We start from the raw sequence: 26,832 nt of genomic DNA, 5'->3' as shown, positions 1-26,832 counted from the left end.
TTCGATCCTCCTGTAGTCTCATCTCAAAGCTAATAAATCAAACGCCACCCATTTCTCACTACTAAGAATTGCGCGCTACTTGCCTCTGCACTAAAACTCCAGACTAGACTATTGCAATAGCCTTCTAGCTGGATCAACACAATCCAAAATACAAGCGCTACAGGTTGCACAGAACAGCATAGTTCAGGCCATCCATTGCATGCCTAAAAACGCCCACGTATCCGATCCTCAGAGGACATTACATTGGCTGTCAGTGAAACACAGGATCACGCACAAGATCCGGACTTTGACATGTAAATGCCGTACCAACGCCTGTTCAATATATCTAAAGGATTGGGTGAAGACCACTCATCAGGGAGACCGCTCCGTTCCTCTGCCTTCCCCACTCTTGCCCAGCCTAGATACAAGATGGCACGCTTCGACGTGTCCTGACCCTTGTTGGTCTTCTATGTGCGCTCTGAGTCCCATGGGCATGTTGCACGTTATAAATATTAAAATAAATAAATACCAACCCCATATGCTACTGACACTGTGCGAGGAAGGCCTTAAGCATGGGTTTCACAGGATGACTAACCTAACTAATAACGGTAATGTGATTATTCCTCCTATTTTTCCCTTAATGATTTGATTTTGATTATTTATAACACGCTCAGAACGGACCAAACCGTATAAAGGAGCAGATGAAACAAACAAGTCACTAAAGAACTGTACAGACTGGCAACCCTCCTGACAAAACATGCCCCCATTTCACTCCCGACCTTGGCCATGATCCCCTTGTTGCCCCTTGTTTGAAAAGGAAGGCCTTGAGAGCTTTGCAAAACTGATATAGATATTTGACGGTTATGATGTCTCAAAGGATAATATTCCATAGCCACGGGCCTTCTGTATACCCTTGAGACAAATGTCTCTCCCCCCTGAGGGGGTTTGGGGGGAGGGGGGTAGAAACAGTCAGCAGCAAGTGGTCTTCTGATCATAACCACCTAATAGGCTGATAACGACTACGTTTATCCCTCAAATAGTTGAGGACAAGTCCATTTAAGCAATAAAAAAATCAGGCATGCCACCTTAAACTTTATTCTGTCCTCTACGGCCAGCCAGTGTAGTGGTCAGTGAGTCAGCAGCCCATTTTAACAGCCACATGTTGGGCTTTTTGGAGCCTTTGCAGCCGTTTGGATGGAATGCCTGCCAAGAGGCTGTTACATAATCTAAATGAGAATTCACCATGGACCCCACCACAATAGCCTGGTCTTCACGTGGCATAAAGGGCAGGACCTGGCGAAGAGTTGCAGGGAATAGCCTGCACCTTGGTGCTTACCTGGCCCTCACTTCTGAGGTTATCTTGCCAGATACAACCTAGATTTCTTATCGTGGAGGCAAGCCTGAGTTCAGCGCCCAGGGGGCTTAGTCAGAAAAAGGAAATCTTAACTAATTCCATATTTTAGGTCACCTGGCAGCTAGCTTTGTCCAGCAGATGTTTATAAGAGATCCACAATGTTGTCCATTTTCAAGAAAGGAGATTGAGAATCCCAAAAGCTATTGTCTGATCTTCCTGATATGGCTTCAAATTTAATTGGGAGACTACTATACGAGGCACACTGGGCTGAGCTAAGAATTCTTTTCCTGTTTCAGAAGTCGAATAGTGGAGCAGCCACTGGACCTAGTTTTGACTATAAGCAAATATACTGCAAGATACAGCTTCCCTGGCCCCATTTTCCTTTCTTTTATGGATATTTCTAATACATTTGATTAATATAATATAACTTGGAGCTGCAGGGCAATGCTCATCTGTCCCTGTACTTTTAACTACATCGTGGAATGTGTGCAGGCAGTACAAACACAGAGGCGCATATCTATCAAATGTTGCCTCTACTGGTGTCTTTAAAGCCATACTAAGCCCTGGCAAAACTTTGATGGTCAAAACAAATATCTTTCTACCATAGAAGGTTTCCTTTTTTTGTAGTAATGTTTGTCCAACTCTATTTTTGGGCATTTACTGTTCAACTAATAACTAGTACTGAAATACTGGAAGGTCATTATCAGCATTTCCAGGAATACGAATACATGATAAATCAGGCATTTCAGTCATCCACCTGAGTTTGGCAGATTGAAGTAATTGTATCAGGATATTTCCTTGTACTAGCACTGTTATACATTGAAAAAGAATAGAAATAATTGCATCCCCAGCAACCAACGGCTATTTACTAATACACTGAACATGTTTTGCTCTATGCTACTGCACCTGCCCAAACCACCTGTGCTGGGGTCACAGTTCCACTGTTTTTTTTGTTACACTTCAATCACTGCTTTATGCTCTTGGCTGATGAACCAGTTTTTAGGGAGACCAGGGTGAAGGGAACCTTTGTTTTCTAGTTAATGGTTGGCTCTCACCAAATACTCTCCCCCTCCAGATCTTTATGCTCCTTCGGCACCAACTCTCTGCGTGTCAAACGCTTCCCTAAACAGCAAGCGGATAGCCGATCTCTACGTCGGCTGGCTCCCTCCTCTGGAACAGCCTTCCCCTTCCTCTCAGTTTTGAGCCGGATCTCCTCAAATTCTGGAAGCTCCTCAAGACTTTCCTTTTCACCTCCTCCTCCCCCCTCTCCCTCCCTTGCTAAACACCTCAGTCGCTGAGATTGGTGACCAGAGCCATTATGTACCCTGGCCTTCCCCCGCCCCAATCGCCTTCAGCCTCTGCCCACTCCCAACACTTGCCTTTGGGCACCCACTGGCCTGCACAGTCTCACAGGCCTGCACTTATTGTATTGGCAGTAGAGCACTCTTACCAAGTGATCTCTGCCAGGCACTTAACAGCTGCTTGCAAACGAACTCCCTAGCACTTACCCCCCCCCTCCCTCGTCCCTTCTCTCTGTGCACTTGCACGTTCTGAATGCTCACAAGACCTAGTAGGACTGCTTCTTTCTTTCTCTTCATTGTTATTGTATTTGCCTTTCATTTCCATGTTCCCTCCCCGTTGCCCTGTCGGCGCTTTGAAACACAATTTACTTGAAGTATAAGCACCTTACAAATGGACAACAAAGTAAATGGTTATGTTTATATTTTTCTATTTGTTATTCCCCAAGGTGTGCAACCACAAATGACACTAATTCCAAATCCAAATATCCAGTTGCTTGATTCCTCCATCTGTGTAAGGAGACATACCTTTAATCAAAGTAAAACTGTGTTACCCTATACTCTATTCTAACCTAACCTGGTACCTCTTGAGAGCAAGTCTGGAATGACCAACCACTTGCTACAATTAAGTGTGCAGAGGAGGCTAAGGGGTCACTTGTTTGCCTAGATTGGGGAAGTTAATGCCAGCTCCCAAAGTGGACAGTAGATGGCCACCCAAAAACACTTTTTTCTGATTCAAGTCAAGTAAAGGCAAGGGTGTCGCATTATGAAATAGAGGAACTATAGAAGAAAGGGGGTATGTCGCAAGGGAGACTGAAGCACAAGTACAGTGGTTAAGAAACCTGCATATGACTAGAGGGACAGTCAGTGATTCACCTCAATGTCTTCTTGTCCAGGCATGAAAATGAGAAGATCGCCAGGTGCACCAGATAGATGGATCTGTAAGGCTTGTTTCACAGCAGCTTCCACATAATCCTCCTGAGGGGTCTAAAATACAAAAAAAGAAACAGGAGGCATTAATACAAACTGATTCAATAACCCAAAATACAAGGCTAACATCATATGGCATACATTACTAACCGTAATGGCATTTCTGATGCTTGTATCTGCTTAGATTCACATACTTCGAATAGGCCGACATCTAGGGCTAGGTGTGGAGTATTGAATAGTTTGTATTTAAATTTTGAAATGATGTTGACTGGGCGGGTTTGTAATACTATCCCTAGTGTGACGCGTATTGTACCCATGGTCCTTCGTGTGTCAAGGTCTTTCCCATTTCCGACATGAGGGAGAATGAAGTGTATGCGCAAGTACAGGAAGCAAAGAAAGGTGTTCGTTGTCTATGTACCGTCAACTCCAAGAGGGGAGGAGTGGGCGCATGTGACTAAGCAGATACAGCATCAGAAATACGATTATGGTAAGTAATGTATGCCTTCTGAGGCTGGTGGATCTGTTTAAAATCACATGCATTGCATAGACTAGCGGGCAGTACCTGGAGAAGGTGATGTGTTGTTAGAAGTTACAGCAGAAAAATGATGTTTCAACACTGCCTGTCCACCTGTGGGTCACCTTGTGAATGTGCAATAATGCTGAGTGAAGGTGCAAATAGAACTTCAAGTAGCAGCTTGGCAAATGGTATCCAAGGGTACATTTGCAATAAAAGCTAGAGTAGCCCCTGTGCCCATAGGTGAGTGTGCACTCGACGTGAAAGGTACTTTTTTTGGCTAATGAATAGCACAATTGCATGCATCGGACAATCCATTATGAGAAAGCTGACTTGGAGACAGGATCCTCTTCCTGCGGCTACAGACACAAAGAAACTGTTTTTCTTATTGCCTTTGTTTTCTGCATGTTATACATGACAGCCCTTCTGACATCTAGTGAACGGAGGCACTTTTCTACTTAATTATTTGGATTTTGAAAGACAACAGGAAGTTCTATGACCAGTTAACATAAAACTGAAATCAATGCATGAGAAAACCGTGGATGTGTATATTACTACATTGTTCTTGTGATATCTAAAAGGATCTTGAAATGAGAGAGCTTGAAGTTCACTCAACCTCCTTATAAATGTAATAGTGACAAGAAAAGCAGTCTTGAAAGCGAGTTGTTTGAGACAGGCTTTGTGCATGGTTTCAAAGGGGGCACACGTGAGTTTTGTAAGATCATCATTCAAGTCCCATCCGGGAGATGGATTGGAAATTGGCGGGTATAATCTTTTGACCCCTTCCATGAAGGCTTTAATCATTGGCACTTTCCACCACAATATTTGACTTTGGGAAGTGGTGTAAGCTAAAAGTGCTGCTAGGTGTACTTCTAGTGAATTAAAGACTAACCGCCAATATGGTTGACATGTGTTTTGCACAAGACAAAGCGTTGCCATTTGTTGAAATAACAGTACCTTGTGTTAGGTTTGTGTGCTTCCTTTAAGATGTCTATTTATCTCCGGTGTAGATTTAAGTGGCCAAACTGAATGACCTCTGGAGCAGGCTGCAAAGATCAGTTTTTGAGGGCATGGATCGAGTGTTGCCCCCCAGATTCTGGGACATGCTGAAAGGGCACAGTAGTCTGATCGGAGGACAGAGACATTTTAACAGGTGTGAAAACCATGTTTGACGTGTCCACATAACAGCTATCAGGATCATTTTGACTTGTTCCTGGTGCAGTTTGTGGACTATCTCGACGAGAATGGGAGTTGGAGCAGGGGGTGGGAGGAGCATACGCACATTTCCCTGACCAATTCATCAACAGTGCGTTACCCTAGGATTCTGTTTGGGGATACCTGTATGCGTAGTCTTGGCATTTTGAGTTTGTTTGGTCGCAAAGAGATCTATTTCTGGAAAACCCCAGTTTGTGAAGATGCTATGTAGAAAGTCTGCATGCAATTGCCACTTGTGTTCCAATGGTAGTTGCATGGTTCACCTTAGCACGTCTGCCTGAGAATTGTGTTCCCCTGGAACATGTGATGGGAGAAGCAGGTTGGGTTTTAGGATAGTCTGGAAAGCCCTGGAGTGTGTCTCCCTCCCCGCTTGTTTAAATAGAACAAGGTTGTGGTGCTGTCAGTCTGAGGACGGTTTTCCCTAGTAGTAGTTTGAAAGCTGGAAGAGTTTTGAACATCGCTAACAGTTCTAAAAGATTGATAGGTTTCTTTGCTAATTCCTATGTCCACACACAGTGTGCTCCCCACACTGATAGAGATGCATCCTTTTTAACAGTGGCTTCGAATGCAGGGGTGGTGAATGGGTTGCCCTTTAAAAAGTTCTCTTCTCAACAACTACAGTTATGGAATCAGAGGATGACATGCATTACTTACCATAAAAGCATTTTTTTTAAAAAACTCTTTATTTCTCATTTTCAACAAGGTACAATAAATAACAGAATGAACATCCTAGGTCATTGAATTACAAATACATAACAGTGGAAAACAAAGTAGCACAGAATTCCAACCATAACTCAGTATTCCACCATATGAAACTTAAGACGAACCCAAACAAATCCAGATGTACCGAACAAACGACAACAAATAAGACCACACAAAACAACCACAAAGACAACACAAACCCCCTCCCCATATATTAACGTTTCTTGAAAAAAGACCAAAGCACTCCATTCTTGAACCCAATCTAGCATCATCCATAAAGGTCACTAAAGCTTCCCCACATATCTTCATAAAGGGTTTCCCTGTTTTGTTTACAATACATCGTTTTCTCAAATCTGGATAAAACTCTAACATCTAAAATCCATTCCTCCACCATCGGCTTCTTCCGTGTCTTCCAGACCCTCAACACCTGTTTAGCCGCCACCAACAAAACTTTAAAAACCCCACACAATACCACCCAACTCACATCCCGTCCACCACTGTACAATAATAAGATGACCGCTAAGGGATTGCGTGGATAAACTATGTCCCAAATTTGATCAACCCTATCAATAACCGTAAAAGCATTTCTGATGATTGTATGTGCTTAGATTCACATGCTGTGCAAATAGTCCGACATCCAGTGGTCACTGCAGAGTATTTTATCTTGTCTTTCGAAAAATCGAAAGAGGACGTCGACATGGGCATGCCTCCAACACTATCCTTAACGTGACATGTAGTGTACCCAAAATCCCTCACGCGTAGAGGTCCCTCTGATTGTATTCTTTCTGCCGTGAGGGAGCCTATGACCATCGTGAGTGATTACAAAAAAGAGAAAGTAAGAAGACGTCTATGTTCCTTCCAACCGAGTGGGGAGGAAGGGTGGGCGCATGTGAAACTAAGCAGATACAATCATCAGAAACGCTTTTACGGTAAGTAATGCATGTCTTCCTATGCTGGTTAATCTGCTTAGAATCACATGCTGTGCATAGACTAGAAATAGATGTGATGTGTATTAGTTTATTTTTTGCAAAATAGAGGGGTAGCAAGAAAAGGTCACTAAACTGTACAAACCTGTTTGCTTTACAAACCCCTGGCACAGCAACACTCCCCTTTTTATGATTTATAGTGCATAGACTAGTGAGCAGTACCCTGAGTTGGAGGTGGGATTTGAGAAAGAACAGTAGTGAAAGGATGTGAAAAGATGTCTTAATACTGCTTGTCCCACCTGAGAATCAGATCTAGAATGAGTGTCTAGGCAATAGTGGTGTATTTGCTACTTTGGAAAGTGCGCTCTGTGACTCGAGCGTCTGAGATCGCCTGCAATTGAGTTTGACCCCAGCAGCACTGCGAGCAGAGCTCTTGCTGCCTTCTCTACTTCCTGGACGAGGCGGGGCCCATCACGCACACGTGACGGATCACGTGACTGCAGCCCAGTACAAATTGCCGGCCCAACCGCCCGAGCGGCGTGTATTTGCTACTTTGGAAAGTGCGCTCTGTGACTCGAGCGTCTGAGATCGCCTGCAATTGAGTTTGACCCCAGCAGCACTGCGAACAGAGCTCTTGCTGCCTTCCCTACTTCCTGGACGAGGCAGGGCCCATCACGCACACGTGACGGATCACGTGACTGCAGCCCAGCACAAATTGCCGGCCCAACCGCCCGAGCGGCGTGTATTTGCTACTTTGGAAAGTGCGCTCTGTGACACGAGCGTCTGAGATCGCCTGCAATTGAGTTTGACCCCAGCAGCACTGCGAACAGAGCTCTTGCTGCCTTCCCTACTTCCTGGACAAGGCGGGGCCCATCACGTACACGTGACGGATAACGTGACTGCAGCCCAGCACAAATTGCCGGCCCAACCACCCTTGTGGCGTTAGGCCCTGGAGGCAGTAAGGGCTAGAGCTGCTGTTTGGTTGTGACTTGTCCTCGTGCCACGGACCCCTGAGTACATCAGACTAAGGTCTTACGCTCCACCATCTGCTTAACTCTAAATAGAAATTAGGGTAAGGGGGGAGAGTCGGACTTTGGCCGCTCCTCGAGCTGTCGGGCGTTCCTTACCCTATTACTGGGAGCTCCTTAAGATCTTCGCTGCTTAATGGTTCTCTTATTGACTGACCTTTTTAAACAGATCTACCAACTGACACATCTGCTCCCATATTCAGCTCCGATTTTTTTTATCCCTATTTTTGAAAGAGACCCATACCTATTGCATTCTAGTATAGTCTTTTAAACTGTATTTTTTGTGCTATTTCATGTATTTTTGTTAATCCTTGTATTCAGTGCATCCTATACATCGCACGGCATCTTACTGTAATTGTGTACTTTGTTCTGGTACCACAGACGCTTAAACTCATTAAGCGCTTCTTATTGCGTGGTAATCCTTGTAACGCATTTCAATTAGCGTTTAAAGCGTTTTATTCTTTTCATTACTTTCACTTGCACAGTCTACAATGGTACTAGCTGTCTGTTATACGTCACAAGAAGTAGTCAAACTACAAGGCTGCTTATGTCTCGTGTGCCGTACAGGCTAAAAACAGACATGCCAGAAGTATCTGCAGCAACTCATGCGAGTAAGATTTCGAATGATGTGTTGATTAGTAAAGCTACTTCTGAGACAGCTGCACCAAAGGTAACGCTTAAAACACCAGTCAACGGGAATAATCTCAAATCGAGTGAAGAACAAAAGAGCTCCTCGCGAATTTCAAAGAAATCTATCACTCTTACCCCTGTAGTTAAAACACCCTCCCTAAATCGAGATATTAGGCATTTCTACGACAAAATAAATGATCTTTCAGCAGTGACTGATGCACAAGGCCCGCTCGAAAGCATGCTGCCGGTAGCAAACAAGCAGCCACTTGAATCTAAAAACACCTCTTCTCTAGGTCTGAGTCAATTCCTTCTGTGGTCATTTCTGACCAAACCTTACTTACCTTACCTCAATCTCCTGTTAAAAATGTTCAGGCTAATCAAATGGTAACTGTAGTCGAGGAAGAAAACCTGGATAACTCGGTCTCACTTGTCAGTGCAACATCCAAAACGCACTGTTACCGAGCCTAGGACAATTTTGCACCCCCAAACCTCTTATCCACCAGTAGATGACACAGCTTGTGTGGATGTGATTGAGATCATTGACGTGAATGCTAAAGAATCTGTAACGATCAATACACCCTCACGACAGTGCAATATTGACCTGGAGAGCTCGAGATTGTCTGTCATCACGGACTACAATCTCCCTGGCTCTATGGACTCTACAAGGCACGCAATCGAAGAGTCCTTCATACAACCAACGCTGAGACGCTGCTCGTCAGCAAAAACCCCTAGTGACCCGCCTGTAAATCCGGCCCTCTTACAGATTACCTTAGGGCCCGTGAATACAACAATATCAAGCCTCTTCAAACTCTTTGAGGAATTGGATCGAAAAATAGTGCTCCAAACAACAAAAATTGATCAAATTGGGGAGTGGATGCAATGATGCTCTCAAAATTCATCCTCTCCCTCGACCTTAAAACTTATCATGCACAGACTCACTACCTTAGAAAATGTGAGCTCTTCGGGTCTGTTGGCTGCTGCCCCTCACAAGGCCGCCATCTTGCAGAGACTGTCAGGACCGGAACTGAATAATAACCCAAATTCACAGTGCGCTAGAACCTTGCTAACAGTGGTTCCAACCTTTGAAAAAATAATTTGCCCTGTAGAGTGCATAGATGTCATATCCGACCAAAAAAATGATTCTTGGATCAGTGTTGATTCTCCTCAGTGTTCTCCCCACACTGATGCTACTAAAATTAGCAACACCAATGAAGGTCAGCCTCTTCCTCAGAAAATTAAGAGAAAAACCACAGCTTCAAAACGAACTAAATTGATAACCAAAGCAGCAACGATGCGTAAGTCCGCTAAATTGCCCACCGCACCGCCGCTCTCTGCCCCAACTTTCAGTGCTATGTCGACGATACCCAGTTTTTCAGGCTACCCTCGGCCTCCTCCTCTCCTTCCCTCATCTCTGACTGACTGTCTGCTATCCAGGAATGGTGTGCCGCCAACGACCTCTGCCTTAATGCCAGTAAGACAGATTCTACTCATCGGCACACCCACCCCCTCCTTCCCCGCAGCTCTCTGGCCGGCCTCTTGGCCCTCTTCCCGCTCCTACCTGCAAGGCAAAAAACCTCAGGGTTATCTTCGACTCCACACTCTCCTTCTCTCCTCATATCCGACGTCTCTAAGAAGTCACACTACCAGCTGCACCTCCTCAGAGGTATTCTTCCCTTCCTCTCCTTCCCCCAGAAGCTCACTGTCTCCCGAGCCCTGGTTCTCTCTAAGCTGGACTACTGTAACAGCCTCTATCTTAATCTGCCTGCCTCCACTCTCCGCCCTCTGCAACTCATCCAGAACAGAACTGCGAGACTTGTCCTTGGCCTCAAGCCCAGGGACCGTATCTCTCCAGGACTGAAATCTCTACACTGGCTCCCAGTGGCTGCGAGGATAAAGTTCAAAACCCTCTGCATTGTCCACAAGGCCTTCTGGGGCCTGGGGCCTAACTACCTTCAACTCTCTCTTCCTAAATATCTTCCTTCCCGAGCCCTTCGCTCATCCGTCTCCAACTCCCTCAGGGTCAGCCGCTTCTCGAAGCAACGGGCTGGGGGTAGATCTCTCTCCGCGGCAGGGGCCTCCCTCTGGAACAGCCTTCCTGCCTCCCTGAAACTTGAGGAGAACCATCTCCGGTTCCGGAAGCACCTCAAAACCTTACTCTTTGCTTCTGCTTTCTCTCTCTCCCTCTCCCCTGCTAATTATTCGCTGAAACTGCACTGAATCTGCAACTGGGCCACTCCCACCGACCCTGGGCCCAGCCACTCTCCAGTGGCACTGCCTCCCTGGCAACCCCTGCACTGCGGGACTGTTTCTGTATCCCTACAGCCCCCCCCCTTCCCAGCACTTGTCTGCACTTACCTTGCACTTGCCACCAACTGGCCCCCTTACTTATTTATTTTATTTTATTCTACTTACCTTGTACTGCACATCCCCCCCCCTCCCCTTTCTCCCTTCCCCCTACCCCTGCACTTGCGCGATCTGAATGACACCTGGCCTAGTAGGATCGCTGTCTGTCTTCCCCTTGTTCCCCCCTTCCTGCCTCGTCGCGCCTTGAAACACTTGTGTATAGGCGCGTTACAAATGCCATATCATATCAAAGAACCTAATCAAAATTCTCAGGCCATATATCCACCAACTAGTTTGGTGACTGGGGCCTCAGCGCCTATAGCGCCTCCACCTCAATGCCCGGGAGGTGTTATAGATCTTGTTACCCCCTTAGCGGTGACGGCTGTATCCGAGGTCGCATCCAGTTCCATCTCACAAGTCCCCCATGGCGACTATGCGCCTCTGAATGAACTGGTGGACCTCTTTGAACGCGATGTCTCCTCAACTTTGCCTCTCAAGCCTTCCCCTTTAGGCAGCACGACTCACCCCATCTCGACCGGTACTGCCAGGGGCAGCTCCGGTCGTCAGATACTTCCTACGCCAACTACTGGCTTTGAAGATCGCTTATCTGCCCTGAAAACGGCAGTAGATGCCTACCTTGGCAAAAGGCTGTCCGAGGCACTTCCAGAGCTAAATCGTGCCGCTGAAATTCTAACCGTTTCTGGTTTATCCAATCCTGTTAAAGCCCAAGAGGAGTGTCACCGCCGTGATCAGTCCTTGGGCCGTCCAAGTAACGCTCCAGTGTCGAGGGCCCAATTTAATCCTTCCTTCTCTTGCTCAAACATGAGAAATTCGAATGAGAACTCTGGTATGAAGTCCAAAATTCAAGCTCATATCCAAAAAGATGTCAAAACACAGCGTTAAATTCCTTCCACACCTTAATCTTAAAATGTCGTGAGGGCCCTTTTCCGAAATATGATCTGTGTCGCTCTAGTGTTTTGAACATCTTTGCAGACATTCAGTCCCTGGAGGACTTGTCCTCGAATGATTTTGACCAGATTGAATTTATTTGGGAAAATAATCTATCAATTGTAAGATTATGGATTAAATTGTGACTGGTCCGGAACGCTCTATGGAAATCAAAAATGGATCTCTTTAATCTGGGCTTTTTGCTCGCGCTAGACCCTGCCCGTCCACCTACACAAGAAAATACAGTTCAAAATGAAATACCAGTACAGACTACAACCACAGAATGCTCTTGCACCTTTTGCACAGAGGTTAACTACCCACAGACCAGATTGACAACAAAAAACACGTTATAACCACCAACAGTTGAGAAGAGTGAAACTATCTCTCTGGCTAGTTGGAATACCAGAGGGCACTCACATTTACAGTGGTCTGCGAATGCTCAATTAAATAGTTACGATATTGTAGCCTTGCAAGAGACGTGGATGGTACATGCCCCCACTTGGGATGATCATACCATTTGCTCCCTTCCGGCAGTGTCCTCCAATAAAGGTAGACCCACTGCGGGCTTATTGGTTGCCGTGAAATCTAGTAAAAATTTCCAAATTGGGGAATGGCTTTCGCCGAATAGATTCATTCAGGTGGTCAAAATCACTCATGGACCTCATGTATTTGCTCTTAGAAACCTCTATCGTAACCCTGCGGGCATTACCGATGACGCTTTTTATCATGCCTTATCAGTTTTTGAAACTATTGCCCTACAATCGATTTCTGGTATAATGGTGGTGGGGGACCTAAATCTTGTATGTCTTCCTGCACCTAATAAGGGGTTATGCAATGCAAGTTTGAGATGGAGCATCTTTATTGAAGATCTTAACTTGAAAGTGATGAATGGATCCATTATGGGCGACATCCCGCCGCAAAACACGTGGGAAAGGGGAAATTCTAGTTCCACCATAGACTACATCTATGCAAGTGAAAGCATATATGCCAACGCTACTAAGTTCGAAATCATAAAACAAACACATAGTGATCATCACATATTGTCTCTTCAATGGTTGATCCCATGTCAAACAGATTCCACTACTAAACATTGGTCTAAACAATCGCTGATACTTAACGGTAAGAATCGCTTTCATTGGTCACCAGACCGACTGCAATCATTAAATACCGCTATTTTAAGACATCAAAGCACAAATGCACTATCATCTTATGTTGAGGTGCTTGACACGTTCAGAAATGCTCAATTTTTACATCTCAGACCTTCTCGCTCTCATACTCACAGCTTTGATCTAGCTTTACACCAACGCAAAGCTAAACTAAGAAAAGAGATACGTTATTCTCGTAACCTGCCGCTAAAAGAACAGCTTCAAACCATCAAAACAGCGAAATGTTCATATCGCAATTGGACTTGTGCCAGAAAAGCACGTTTATTTCAAGTTGACAGTGAGAACTTCCTGTCTGCTTGATTTTTGTAAAATTCAGCACAAGTCTGGCAATTGTTGAACAAGTGTAATACCTCTTCCCAATTGGAATCCCAAATAAATGGTGTTGCAGAAACGCAATGGGTAGAACATTTTACCCAACTATATGCTGATCATAACATGTCTAAATATGAATATATACAGAGATCTTCTAATACTTGGTCCCTGGAATGTTCGATGGAATCTGTGAGGGATTTCATTAGTAAGTCATCCTCCTCAAGAGCGGCTGGGCCGGATGGTCTTACGAATAACATGCTTAAACAGAACCCAGAAGAATGGGCCACTTTCTTGTTTAATTCCTTTCATCACATTTTATCAACTAAGATAATTCCAAAATCTTGGAGTACTTCTCTAATAGTTCCCATCTATAAGAAAGGTGATCGTAAAGATCCAAAATGCTATCGCCCCATTGCCCTCCTGGACGCGCCGGGAAAGATTTTTTCTCGGTTAGTGTTGAAGGAATTTAATCAATGGACCGCCAACGCAAAGCAGCGTGACCCGGCGCAGACAGGCTTCGTGGCAGGTCTTGGGACTGCGGTAAATTTAACAACTCTTCACGCCATTAAACATCAGGCACAGTCCATTAAGCAGCCCATCTACTTCGCGTTCGTTGACCTACACTCGGCCTTTGATTCAGTTTCTAGACCTCAACTGATGGATAAATTGTTAGAGGCTGGCTGTCCGTCAACTTTAAGTGACATAATTTTTGCACTACACTCGAATACCTCCATCCGGGTACGATTGAATTTTGAGGGGCTTCTATCATCGGCTGTCTTCACTCATCGGGGGCTTAAGCAAGGGTGCATACTCGCCTCGGCGTTGTTCAATTTTTTCATTAATGATGTTAGAAGTGCACTTGAGGAGGTATGTGCAGATGCACCGAAATTGAATAACATCGAGGTGAAAGCGCTATGGTACGCAGATGATTTAGTACTAATATCGAAAACTCCCATTGGCCTGCAAAATCTTCTAACAGCACTATGTCAATATTTTCGAGTTAATGAGCTGGTAGTAAATGACAAGAAAACCCAAATTGTAGTCTACACTCCGAAAGGCAAGCGCAGTCATCGAATGATTTGGAAAATAGAGCACATAAGTCTAGTGGTGGTTCCCAATTACACGTATCCTATTTGACGGATCGTCGACCACTCAATCTCAGTTAATGAAAATTGAAGTTAAAATTCATGCAGCAATCCGCCAGACTCTACTCATCATGTATAAATTTGGGAAATTTTCCATTGAACCTGCCTTGATCTTCTGGATACAGAATGTCATCCCTACCATTTTATATGGTTTAGAAACATACAGTGCTATTGATTCGGTGCTTTTGAATGCTTTGGAAGCAAAATTTTGGCGTGCTATTCTAAATCTGCCAAAATGCATTCCAGGCCCGATCATTCGATATGAAGTGGGTTTGACCTCACTTTTGGCAATGCATAACTGGCGCTTATGCAGCTTGTTTAGAAAATGTTTATCTGTTCTTGATAATTCAACCTTAGCTACAGTTGCCAGTTACTTGATGTCATCCTCTCATCAGTTTCCGAAAACATGGTCTAAAAACATCCTTACCATACTACTAAATGCAGACATTTCTATTGAAACCATTGTTACTGATCCGGAAAGAGCCAAGAAAAAGCTCTACATGATGGATTGGATTGACACTAGAGCTCTGTGTTTGAAGTATAAAGATATTGATCCATCTGTTTTTTCGGCAAAACGTTACAGAGATATGGCCTTGTACTTATGTAAATCTCCTTCTCCTGCCGTCAGGAATGCATTGTTGCGCATACGTTTTAATTTATGTCCTACCCGTGAAATTCAAGCCCGTAGGAAAGAAATCCCGCGGGAATCTTTGTTGGGAAACTGTTGTAACTTTGGAGCATGTCATTGTAGATTGTCCTGAACTCGTGAATTTAAGACAAAGTCACTTTAGTAAACATTTGCCCTACTTTAGCCAGATGAGGCATGAGCATAGATGGCTTGCTATTTCCACTACCAACTGTATGAGTATAAGGCTGGCCACAAGCGAGCCTTAAATTTACTAAAATAGTTTGATTCCTAATGATAACTGCTCTTTGGATCTACTCCCTCATTGCTCTTTCATTTGATTGATAATTGCAAAATCCAAATGTAACTATTAGCATTAGTATTGATGGTTTGCTATATGGTGTGATCTGTAGGGACTCATAATTGGGTGCGATGTTTAACTAACAATTCTTATCCCATGTATACAATGTCTGTGACATGAATGTCAAACACTAATTCTGATATATGAATATGTGAAATTTTTGCCCCATTTTTTTTTCTTTTCTTTTGTTTTATCTTCAAACCTTTTGTGTTCAGAAAAGCTCTTCATTTTTACTTGACTTGGTTAGAGTTGCTTTTTAGTTTCCTTTTTTCACTGTTATAAGCTATGATAATTCAAGGATGATTTCATGGATATGTGAACTTGGAAAAAAAAATGCTCTCTTATGATTGCATGTTTTATATTTCACTGCGTTTTATATGTAAACCTTTTGATAAATTGTCATAAATTGAAAAAAGTTGATTAAATTCAACTAAACTCAAAAAAAAATATATATATAGTGTTTTGTAAAGGTGTGTACAGAACTCCAGGTTGCCGCTTTACAAATGGCCTCTAGGGTAACATTTGCAATGAATGCTATGGAAGCCCCAGTGCCTCGAGTAGAATGCGCTCTAGGCTTGAAGGGCAGTTCTCTTAGCAAGAGTGTGATGCATTTGACAATCCACCTAGAGATAGATTTGGAGACTGGGTCTCCATCTCTACCTGCTGCCACTGAAAACAAGAAACTGATTTGTCTTTCTTAGTGGTCGAGTTCTTTCCATGTAGAACGTGACTGCTCTGCGTACATCAAGTGTGTGCAGGCTTCTTTCTCCCATGTTTGAGTGGTTCTGAAAGAACGTTGGTAGTTCTATGGATTGGCTCACATGGAACTTTGAAATGAATTTAGGCGCAAACCTAGGGTGAGTGGGCAGGACCACCTTATCTCTGAACTGTTACAAAGGTGTCTAGAACAGAGCGCTTGTAGTTCACTTACTCTCCTAATGGAAGTAATAGCTATTAAAAGGGTAGTCTTGTAGGTGAGATCTTTGAGACTTGCTTTATGCATGGGCTCGAAAGGAGACCCCATAAATCTAGTCAACACCACGTTCAGGTCCCATCAAGGAGCTGGGTTAGAAATTGGAGAGCAAATTTTCTTTACTCCTTCCATGAAAGCCTAATAACTGGTATCTTCCACCACGACTACTTCTGTTGTGATGTAGTTTAGGCTGAAAGAGCAGCTAAGTGAACCTTTATAGAGTTAAAGACCAGGCCTGAGTCAAGTAAATGAGTCAGGTACAAAACAATATGTGTAGGAGAGCAGTCAATGGGGTTGATGCTCTTAGAGTTGCATCAGATGACAAAACGCTTGCACTTAAATCAATAGCAATATCGAGTGTTTGGTTTTCTTGCCTCCCAGAGTATGTCCATACATCTCTGAGGGAGTTGCAGGTGCCCAAACTCTGACTTCAGGAGCCAGGCCGCTAAGTTCAATGTCTGCGGACATTGGTGAAGTGTCTCCCCTTTGTCTTGCGACATGTTGTACGGGCAAAGCAGTTGCATTGAGGAGATGGAGACATCTCCATCAGATGAGTGAACCAGGGTTGGCGGGACCACATGCGGGGCCACCAATATCATTGTGACTGGTTCCTGGTCATCTTGTGCACTATCTTCTTGAGTAGGGAAGTCGGGGGTGGGGGGATGGGTTTTGAGGGAAACGTAAACAAATTTCCCTGACCATGTTATCCAGGGTCCGTTCCATTCTGTGGTTACCTTGAGGCGTAATCCTGGCATTGAGCGTTCTCCAGAGTTGCGAACAATTCGATCTCTGGAAAACTCCATTTGCGAAAACATTGGAGACTATGTCTTTGTGTAATCACCATTCGTACTCTACTGGTAGTGGGAAATCTCTGCTGAGTAGAAGATTGAGTTCCCTTGGAATGTGTTGAGACAGCAGAAACATGTGTTTGAGAGCCCACTTTCAAATGTTCTGGGACAGTTTGGACAGCCGTGGAGAGTGAGTGCCCCCTTCCTTTGTTCAGACAGTACATGGCCGTGGTGATGTCTGTGAGGATCAGGACCGTCTTTCCCTGCCGTTGAGTTTGAAAAGCTTTCAGTGCTTTGAATACCGCTAAAAGTTCCAACAGGTTTATGTGGTTGGATGCCATTTCTGACGACCAAACTCTGTGCGCTGTTTGTTGAAGCAGGTGCGCTCCTCACCCTGTGAGAGATGAGTCTAGTTAGAGTGGCCTCCACTGTGGGGGTGATGAAAGATTTCCCTTTCAAGAGGTTTTCCCTCAACCACCACCGTAGCGAGAGAACGAGGGCTGGCGAGACAACTACTAGATCGTCCCATTGTCCACTGGCCTGACACCACTGGCTGTTGAGCAACTCCAGCATTGGACGCATTTGCAGGCGCGCGTGAGGAACCAAACACACACATGACGCCATCATTCCCAACAGTCGCATAGCTTTGCGTAACATCACCTGTTGACTGGCTACATCTTGCGGGATTTGAAACAGCATGTTTTGGACCCTCTCGTTGGAGGGAAAGACAAGCCTGTCCTTTGTTCGAATTAGAGCCGCTTGGAACTGCTTGACCTGACTGGGGTCTAGGCTGGATTTCTTCTCGTTGATGGAGATTCCGAGACTGAATAAAAGATCTATTGTTCTTTGGGTATTTGACAGACAGGTTTCGCAGGAGTCCCCGGTTAAGAGCCAGTCGTCGAGGTAAGGATAAACCGGGATGGATTGCCTGCGCAGGTGTGCTGCTGCCACTGCTAGTACCTTTGTAAATACCCTTGGTGCGGAGGCTACGCCGAAGGGTAGTACCTTGATGGTGTTTGTCTTGTATCATGAATCTGAGGTATTTTCTGTGCGCCGGCAACATTGAAATATGAAAGTATGCATCTTTCATGTCCAGTGTTGCCATGTAATCCCACTGAGAGCGCTTGGGAATGACTTCCTGCAGAGTGACCATGCAGAACTTATGGTTTTACAAATTTGTTCGCTGGGCGCAGATCTAATGCAGGGCGCATGGTGAGATCCTTTTTGGGTACAAGGAAGTACAATGAATAAATACCTTTGTTTACCTGTGAAAGAGGTACGACCTCAATGGCTTCCTTTTCTTGTAGTCTCGACTTCCTGAAGGAGGATATGCAGCTGGTCTTGCAGCAGTCTTTATGCTCGTGGAGGTCTGAACTTTGGAGACCGGCAGAATGCTATACAGTACCCGTGGGCCACGGTCTTCAGTACCCACTGGTCTGTAGTTATTTCCTCCCATGCCTGAAGGAATGACGTTAGCCGGCCCCTGGCCGGGGAGGCATGGGAGGGGACCCAGATCTTTGTGTCATTTTGAACCCGAGGCCGGGGAACTTTTGGGGGTAGAGTTCCATATCCTTCCTTTCCCACAACACTGACCCCTTTGGGGATACGGGGTGGTGTATCCGCTGGTTCCTTGTAGAGAGGACCAATTATTTCCTGAGGTGTACTGGTTTTGAGGGAAGCGTTGGCCACGAAAAAGGTGTCTGGACCGAGTTCCTCGCCTTGTGGAGGGCCTTTGTGTGATTTGATCTAGCATCTTAAGGGTGTTGTGCTCCTTTTTTGCAGTCTCAAGAGCTTTGTCGACTGCTCTTCCAAATAGGTTGGATTTGTCCACCGGTTTATTAATAGGTGGCGCTTGAGTCTCTGGCTTGAACCCAGAGTTTCTTAGCCAAGCGTGTCTCTTTAGGAGGGTGCCCTGAGCCAAAGATGGACCCGCTGTCTCAGCGGAATCCAAAGTGTTTTTGAGTATACATTAGTTTACTTGTCTGCCCTCGGTTACCATGGACAGAAGACTAGTGCGTAGCGGTTCAGGAACCTCCTGCAGGCCTACCTGTAACATTCCATTGAGCGTCTGCGTAGCTGGCTAACAAAAGTAGTATTGTTAGCAATGCGCGTAGAAAAGGCTGCTGCAGCCGTGACCCTCTTTCCTAGGGCGTAGAGTCTTTTACACTCTTTGCCAGGAGGGTGCCTCCCCAGTTGACAGGAAAACCCCTGTCCTTTTCCCATTTTCCTTGTAGTGGTCACCACTAGTGAGTCTGCGGGGGAGTGACCTCTGATGTAAAGGGGGATCAGAGGGGAGGAGGGGGGGGGGGCCGAAATAGCTTTTCTATCCTTTGATTAACTGCTCTTGTAAGAGCAGGTGTTGAAAACGAGGGAGCCAGACACTTTTTAATTGAGTTTAGAAGAGGAATAGACTGGCTGGCCGGCGGTTTCTCTTTAAGAATGTCCTCTACAAAGTCAGCCTCAGGAACAGCTTAATCTCTGGCGACCTTGAAATATTCTGCTGCTTTGCGCAACATGGCATTAAACGTCATTTGATCGTCCACTGGAGAGGGCTGTCTGGGGGGAATCTAAACACAGGGCATCAGGATCTGGTGAAGGATTTGGAGACTGCCAAGGCTGAGGATCACCCATATCTGGGTTTCCCGCCCACCCCTCTGTGGGATTGTGCATATCCTCAGGGTCAATGAAAGGATCGTCCTGAGTGTCTGCAGGAATATCCTCCTCAGTGAGGTCGTAAGTGTACACATCCTCCTTCTGAGAGGGATCAAAGAATCTTGGAAATTTAGCCACAGCGGTCAAAAGGTCTTCTTCCCGTGGTCTTTTGGGGATGGATTGTTCTGAGAGGGCTACAAACCTGTCAGACCTCTCCAAACAACTCAATTTTTTCCCTAGTCCAAACAGAAGACCTAGAGGGGTCTAGAGGTGGAAAGGGCTCTTGTATACGATCCTCTGATGCCAAACGTCGAGATTTTTGTCTCAACGCCAAAGAAATACCTTCTTCGCCTTCTGAAAACTCTTCCCTGGGGACCGACAGAGGTTGCTTGTAACTGTGCTTCTCCTTAGGCTTGGAAGAGGGTACCGGTATTTCCTTCAGCATATCTTTGGATTTTGACAAATCCTTGGGCTTCCCTGTGGGTGTCGTCAAATCCTTTGACTGTCGCTTATGAGCGTCCGCCGAAACAATTGTCGCAATACTTTCAGTAACGCCCTCCGCAGTAGGGAGCCACGTAGCTTGGGCCTGCGGTAGAGTAGTCTTTGGCGGAACCGGGGCCTTGTCGTCGGCGGACGCCTTCTTACGATGCGTCGTGACGGTTCCTGGAATATTGGGGGTAGCGCCCTTCAACTTAGAGTGCCCGGTCGGTAGGCGCATCTGCGGCTGCGGGGAGGGCTGCCGATCCTGACGGTCGGTAGGCACAGCTGAAACTTCCGGTGTGGCCGTTGGCGCTGTGGACCGCTTTGACTTCGTCAAAGACTGGCCGGGGGTTGTGTGTTTATTGAGCTGAGAGTGTTCGTCTTTGTCGCCGGGGTGTACAGTCCCCATAGCAGTGCCTGAGCCATGGCTGGCGGGGCCAGGGACAGACGACGCGGAATGGGAGCGCTGCGCCGAAAGGTCAACTACTTCCGAATCAGAGGCCTGCTCGTCTCTGATGCTCTCTTCGCACTCCGCGGTTGCGGCAGCAGGAGAATGCGACTCAGCCTTCGACATCCCGTAGGCCGCCCACCGCTTGACACAGCGCTCCTTCAATGTCTTCAGACGAAGGAGCTTGCAAGCCACAACCTTTTTCGTCGTGATCAAGTGGCAAGCAACGGTTACACCGTCGATGCTCATCTCTCCAAGGAAATTTGCCCTTGCAAAAGGGGCAAAACATAAATGGAGTCCTCTCCATATCGGAGGATAGGGAAAGTGACGAAGAACAGAGGAAAGAGGTAGGAAAGGGAAAGGCATTCTCAGATTTTACAGAAATGTCCACCCCAACCCCACTCTCCCTACTGTGTACGCCGGCTGGAAGGCCAGCCACGTGGTCGGCAGCGCCGACTGGATCACCGTCCGGCGAATGTCAGTGGAGGTTTCAGCGGAGATCCGGAACAGCCGTTGATAGGAAGAACGGTGAAGGTGATCTTGAATAATAATATAATATATTCGAGCAAAGGTCGATGGAACAATTAGCAATGTCTCTGGACGAGCTCTGCATAGGACGACCAGTATGCTGGGCTGAAAAAAACAATCTGAGGGACCTCGGCACGTGAGGGATTTTGGGTACACTACACGTCACTTTAGGGATAGTGTTACAGGCACGCCCATGTCGACGTCCCCTTTCAATTTTCGAAAGACAAGATGCAATACACTCTGCAGTGACCACTGGATGTAGGACTATATGCACAGCATGTGATTCTAAGCAGATTAACAAGCATCAGAAGTAAAACTACCACTAGATCGTCCACTTGCCTGCAATCTCTGTTTCGCCAACCACTCTTGCATAGGACGCGTGCGCAAACAGGTGTGGGGCACAAGGTAAACACAGGAAGCCATCAATCCCAGAAGGTGCATGGCCTTCGCACTGTTACCTGAAAACCAGTTACATACTGTAGGGATTGAAATAGCATGCTTTGGTTCCTCTCATTGGAGGGGAAGACTAGGGCATCTTTTGATCAAATCAGCGCCCCTAGAAATCGTTTTACTTGACTGGGCACAAGATTGGATTTTTTGTTGTTGATTGAGAAGCCTAATTGAAAAAGTTTGACCATCTGCTAAGTGTTTTGTAGACACATTTGAAGAGTGGCCCCCTGTTAGTAGCCAGTCGTCTAGGTAAGGGTACACTGGAATGGCGTGCCAGTGCAGGTGTGCTGCTACTACCTCAAGTACCTTTGTAAACACTCTTGACACTGAGGCAATGCCGAAGGGTAACACTGAATTGGTAGTGTGATGTTCCCACCCTGCACCTTAGGTATGTGCACTGGCAACATTGAAATCAGAAAATATGCATCTTTCATGTCTAATGTTGCCATGTAATCCTGTTTTAGAGGAGGGATTACTTCCTGCAGCGTTGTCATCCTGAATTCTTGTGGCTTGACATATGTATTTGACGGACGCAGGCTGAAGACAGGGCGCATGGTTGGATGCTTTTTTGGGGAGAAGGAAGTATATATTGAATAAATACCTTTGATTACCTCTGAAGTAGAACCAGCTCCATCGCTCCCTTCAGTAGTAGTGTTTGTATTTCTTTTTGTAAAATGAGCGGGTGCTCTTAAGACATTCTCCTTGATCTTGGAGGATGTTATCAAGGTCTTTCTAGGAATTCTGTGGAATATCCCTTGGCCACTGTTAACATCCACTGGTCCAATGATACGCCAACCGATACGTTGGCGAAATTAGCTATGGAACTCCTTACCGGGGAAGCATGGGAGGGAACCTGGACTGGAACATCATTTATTGTAGGGGGCAGTAGTGCCTCTAGAGGCTGCAATTCTGCCCAGACCTTTACATCTTAAAACCCCTTTGTTGGCTGGTTTGAAAAGAGGAAGACTATTTGAGGAGTGCACCACGAGGATGAAGTGTATCCAAAACCAGGTTGTGAGGATCTTGTGAACCCTTGGCTCTGAAATGAACACTGGGTATTGAAGCTCCCCCCGGTGAATAAAGGGTTTGTTGGATATTTGCCCTAGTGTCTTCAATGTTTCATGTTCTCTCTTTGCGGTCTCCAAACTGCAATCACGGCCTTTCCAAAGAGGACAGTCCACTATGGGCATGTTTATTAGTGTTGCCCGGGTTTAAATCCTGAATTGCGAAACCACGAATGGCGTTTAAGTTGCCCTCAGCTATGATTCTGCCAGAGGTCTCTGCTGAATCGAGGGTACTCTTGAGAATATTTTGTGCCACCAGCTTCCCTTCATTAGTAATTTTAAGTAACTGGGACTTAATTGACTCAAGGACTGAATCAAGATGTTTTTGTACTAGATCCCACTAAGCAGCATTATAACTGGCCAGTAGTGTCCAGTTGTTAGCTATACAAGCAAAGTAAGCACCAGAAGTGGTTACTCTTTTGCCTAGAGTGTAGAGTCTCTGGACAATGGTACGCCTTGCCGTGGTGACAAAAGAATCTGGCTTCACATGGCCCTAATGTAGAGGGGGGTCTGATGGTGCAGGCTTAAAGACTTTCTCAACTCTAGGTTCACTGCCTGTGTCAGAGATAGTGTAATGACGGGACAATTATTTTTAATTGACTGCAGGTAAGGTATTGACAAACTGCTTTTTTTTAGTTTAGAATGTCTTTGACAAAATCAGTGTCCTCAACTGTACCCTTAGTTTGGATCTTAAAGTGATCTGCAGCTCTTTTAAAGTAGATCTTTAAATAAGAGCTGATCCTCAATGGGGGAAGTGTGACCTGGTTCAGGTACAACATCAGGAGACTGTAAATTGAAAATGTCAGGATTATCTGGGACTTAGCCGGTAGGATCATTAGGGTCATCATACCAAGTACCTTGTTCGTCATCACCCTGGTGCTTGATAGAAGTCTTGTAATGTGCCTTGTTGTGGTTGCTCATTAACGTCAATGATGGTATGTGTTGGAGCGGTATAAAGCCTGGGGATTTAGATGGAGGTTCCCTCATTTCTATATCTAGGGTCTTTTGTCTAATTGGTCCATAAATGAGACAAAGGATGAAACTTTGTCCATTGCATCTTCGTACCGTTCTCTAGTCCAGGACCAGTTTTAGGTGTTTGTCAGTGGCAACTGTGATTAATCAGTAATGATTCCAGCCCATAAATCTGGCCTGGAACTCTTCTCATGTGGCCTGGGAAGGGCAGACACTTGCTGATCCCGAACATGGGGGGTGTTCTGCAGGAGGATCACGTGAGGGGGAGTGGAGGGGTGTGGGGCGGAATGGGGACAGGTCAGGTAGACTGGGAAAGCCCTGTGCTTAACTTTCCCCACAATCCCACACTTTTAATGGCTTTTTGCCAAGCAGAAAAAGTCAGAAAACCTAATTTCATTGCTAGGGACTACAAGTCCCATAATCCCAGAAGTGCTGGGAAGAAGACTGAAGAGCTATGCTGTATCAGAAGTGCAGCAATTAATACTGATAACCCACACCTGAGGGTAGCTAAGAGGCTTAAAAGGCCCCCTCGTGTGCAGGCCAATATAAGGAAAGGAAACTGTGGCTGGAGTGTTTGTGGCAGAAGTAGAAAGAAGGCAGAAGTGGGATAACCAAAGGGAAGACAGGACTCTGAACCAGCAGATTTCAACTGCCTGTACTGTGAGGGTCCTGTTCCCCCAAACTCTGAAGTGCAGAGGTTGCACAGCGGAGGGCGTGAAGGAAAACTGATTTTCCCCAAGTGGACCTAATTGCAGAGATTGCGCAGCAGGAAGCGTGCTGCAGACCGTGGCCAGAAGTTGCTGTGAAGCCGTGGGTCGCAGGAGCGAGAAGGGGCCTGAACCAGACACACTCAACAAGGAAGGCTGTGGGTCCAAATATAAGTCTGAGAAGTCCTGCAAAATAGGAAGAAAAGGAATACAGAAGCCGGTGAGTCTTACCTAGCATTCAGATTCCTTACGCGAACACTGCCGGCAACAGTATCCTTAATCACTCACGTACGAGAAAAGACATGTGAAGAGGACCGTTGATTGCCAGACAATGGGGCACTTAAAATGCAGCACTTGCGTATAAAATGTCATTTCTTTCACTTGCGTAAGAAAGAAAAACAGTGAAACTATTACTGAACTTTAATTTCATGTACAACACAAAGGAGTGGTTGCATGTGCTTAATAAAGATTCTGAGAGGAAGAGTAATCTCTGAATCTATACTAAAGCAATTAAATACATCTAAAAATAGAAGCTAAGAATTTGAACATTATCCTAACAAGTTGGAAAGAGAAAGCATTGCCCAAGCCAAAAGTGAACAACGTGTTTCCCCAATCAGTAGTGAAACAAGCGTTTCTCAAAGCCAAGAAATAGGGCAAGTATTGTCACAAGCCTAACAGAACATCAGCATTGCCCAAGCCAAGAGTGTGCAAGCATTACCAGAAGCCAAGCCAGTGGCAACAAGGCTTCTGGGTAAATTGTCCTGGCTGACAGAATACAGAGATAAAGGCAATGTTGGAGAAGGGAAGAGTGCTGCTTGTAATTATTCATTAGAAGCAGACATCCTATATTGCCAAAGCCAATAGGAAGAAGAAAAGTATATCCTAAAGGCAATTGTGGGTGGTCATTGTTGCAGACGGACAAGAGTGGAAAAGAGGCTGCCCCTCTGAAAAGGGAATATTCAGAGGAAGAGTGCCTTGCTTACTTGAAGGTGTTGAAGTGCCATTAAGTAAATCTCGTCATATATGAAACACTTTAAAGTAATAAAGTACTGAAACTTTGGTGGTGGTTTGGTTGTCAGTAGATATGATACTTGGGTAACACAAATGAGGTGGAATACTATGAGGCAGAGGAGTAGACACTCAGTGAATCTGGTAGAAGTCACTCGAAGCTGAGTTGCTCGGATGAAAGTAGAAGTGCTGTGAAGTTATCCTAACAAAGACACAAACTGTGATTCCTAATATTATAAAGAAAAACTTACCAAGTGTTAACCAGAAGTTATATTGCATTAACATTACCAGAGGTTGTGTCCATTTGAAGCTAACAAGGAACTGTGGTCTTTCTTCTTGGACATTTATGAGTTGTGGCAAAGCATCTTGGCTGGAAATAAAACTGGTGCTATTTGATGACATGTAAAGCAATATTCCAGCAAGAGAAGTTTTTCTGGCGTTTAAACTTTGGATAACAAAACTATTCTTTGAATTATTGAAGGAACCAAGGACTGAATTGAGACCATTACAAACCAGGATTTCCTGGTTTCTTTTTTGGTGAACATTGGAACTAAAATTACCTTCAAACCTGGGGTAGGGGAGTTCACCCAGGTTACAAAGACTGTAAATATCAGTGTTGATGTCATTGTGAATTGCCATATATTTCTTGAAGTATTTGATGTGCAAGTGTGAGGGCCAGATACACTGTGTTAAGAGTATTTTCCTTTAGGTTTGATAGGCAGGTAAATCCTTGGCAGAGTACGGATAGTGAGGCATATGATTAAAGTTCTACTTTAATACAATGGCAAAGTTTGAGGAATTATCTTAAAAGTTGTCCGCCTCACATTTCGGACACAGAACACTATAACTTCTGAATCTTCCCTTTGCCTCTTAGTCTGCAAAGAATGCGACAAGGGGGAGGTTGCCTTAGAATATCTAGGGAGTTCTTGTGGGGTAGCTGGTGCATCTTTGTGGTGTTCCTGAGACGCTTCTATGTTTTTACCATTGCTACGAAGCATCTTATGCGATTTCGATGTTTGTTTCAATGACCGCGGAACATATTACGTGGAAGGTTTAGGTAGCACGGCAATCAGAGCTGGTTTTGATTTTTTCAATGTGCGTTGGCACAGAAGCACAGCGTGCTTGTGGCGGGTGGAGTCGGTAGGCCTTGTGGTGCCTTCCACTACTGTGCAGCCTTCCTTCGAGGCACCAGTCGATGGCCGGCTAGGGGCTGTGTGTTTATGATGTTTCAGATGTATGTGTGTCTGTCGCCAGAAATTTTCCCCAAAGCAGCGCGCGCTGGGCCT

The 26,832-nt window shown here is 45.3% G+C and overlaps 1 protein-coding gene across 1 annotated transcript in view; it reads right to left on the bottom strand.

Moving 5' to 3' along the window:
* DHX38 (DEAH-box helicase 38) overlaps positions 1-26,832 on the bottom strand; it is a 2,105,687-nt gene that overhangs the window by 968,598 nt on the left and 1,110,257 nt on the right. Inside the window, exon 16 of the mRNA XM_069635507.1 lies at positions 3,508-3,618. Coding sequence (XP_069491608.1) covers positions 3,508-3,618 — 111 coding nt within the window. The remainder of the gene's footprint in view (positions 1-3,507; positions 3,619-26,832) is intronic.

This window comes from Ambystoma mexicanum, chromosome 1q, assembly GCF_040938575.1.
Source record: "Ambystoma mexicanum isolate Mex_15411 chromosome 1q, UKY_AmexF1_1, whole genome shotgun sequence".
In the NCBI taxonomy this organism is placed as follows: Eukaryota; Metazoa; Chordata; class Amphibia; order Caudata; family Ambystomatidae; genus Ambystoma; species Ambystoma mexicanum.
This window is presented reverse-complemented; position numbering and strand designations above follow the sequence as displayed.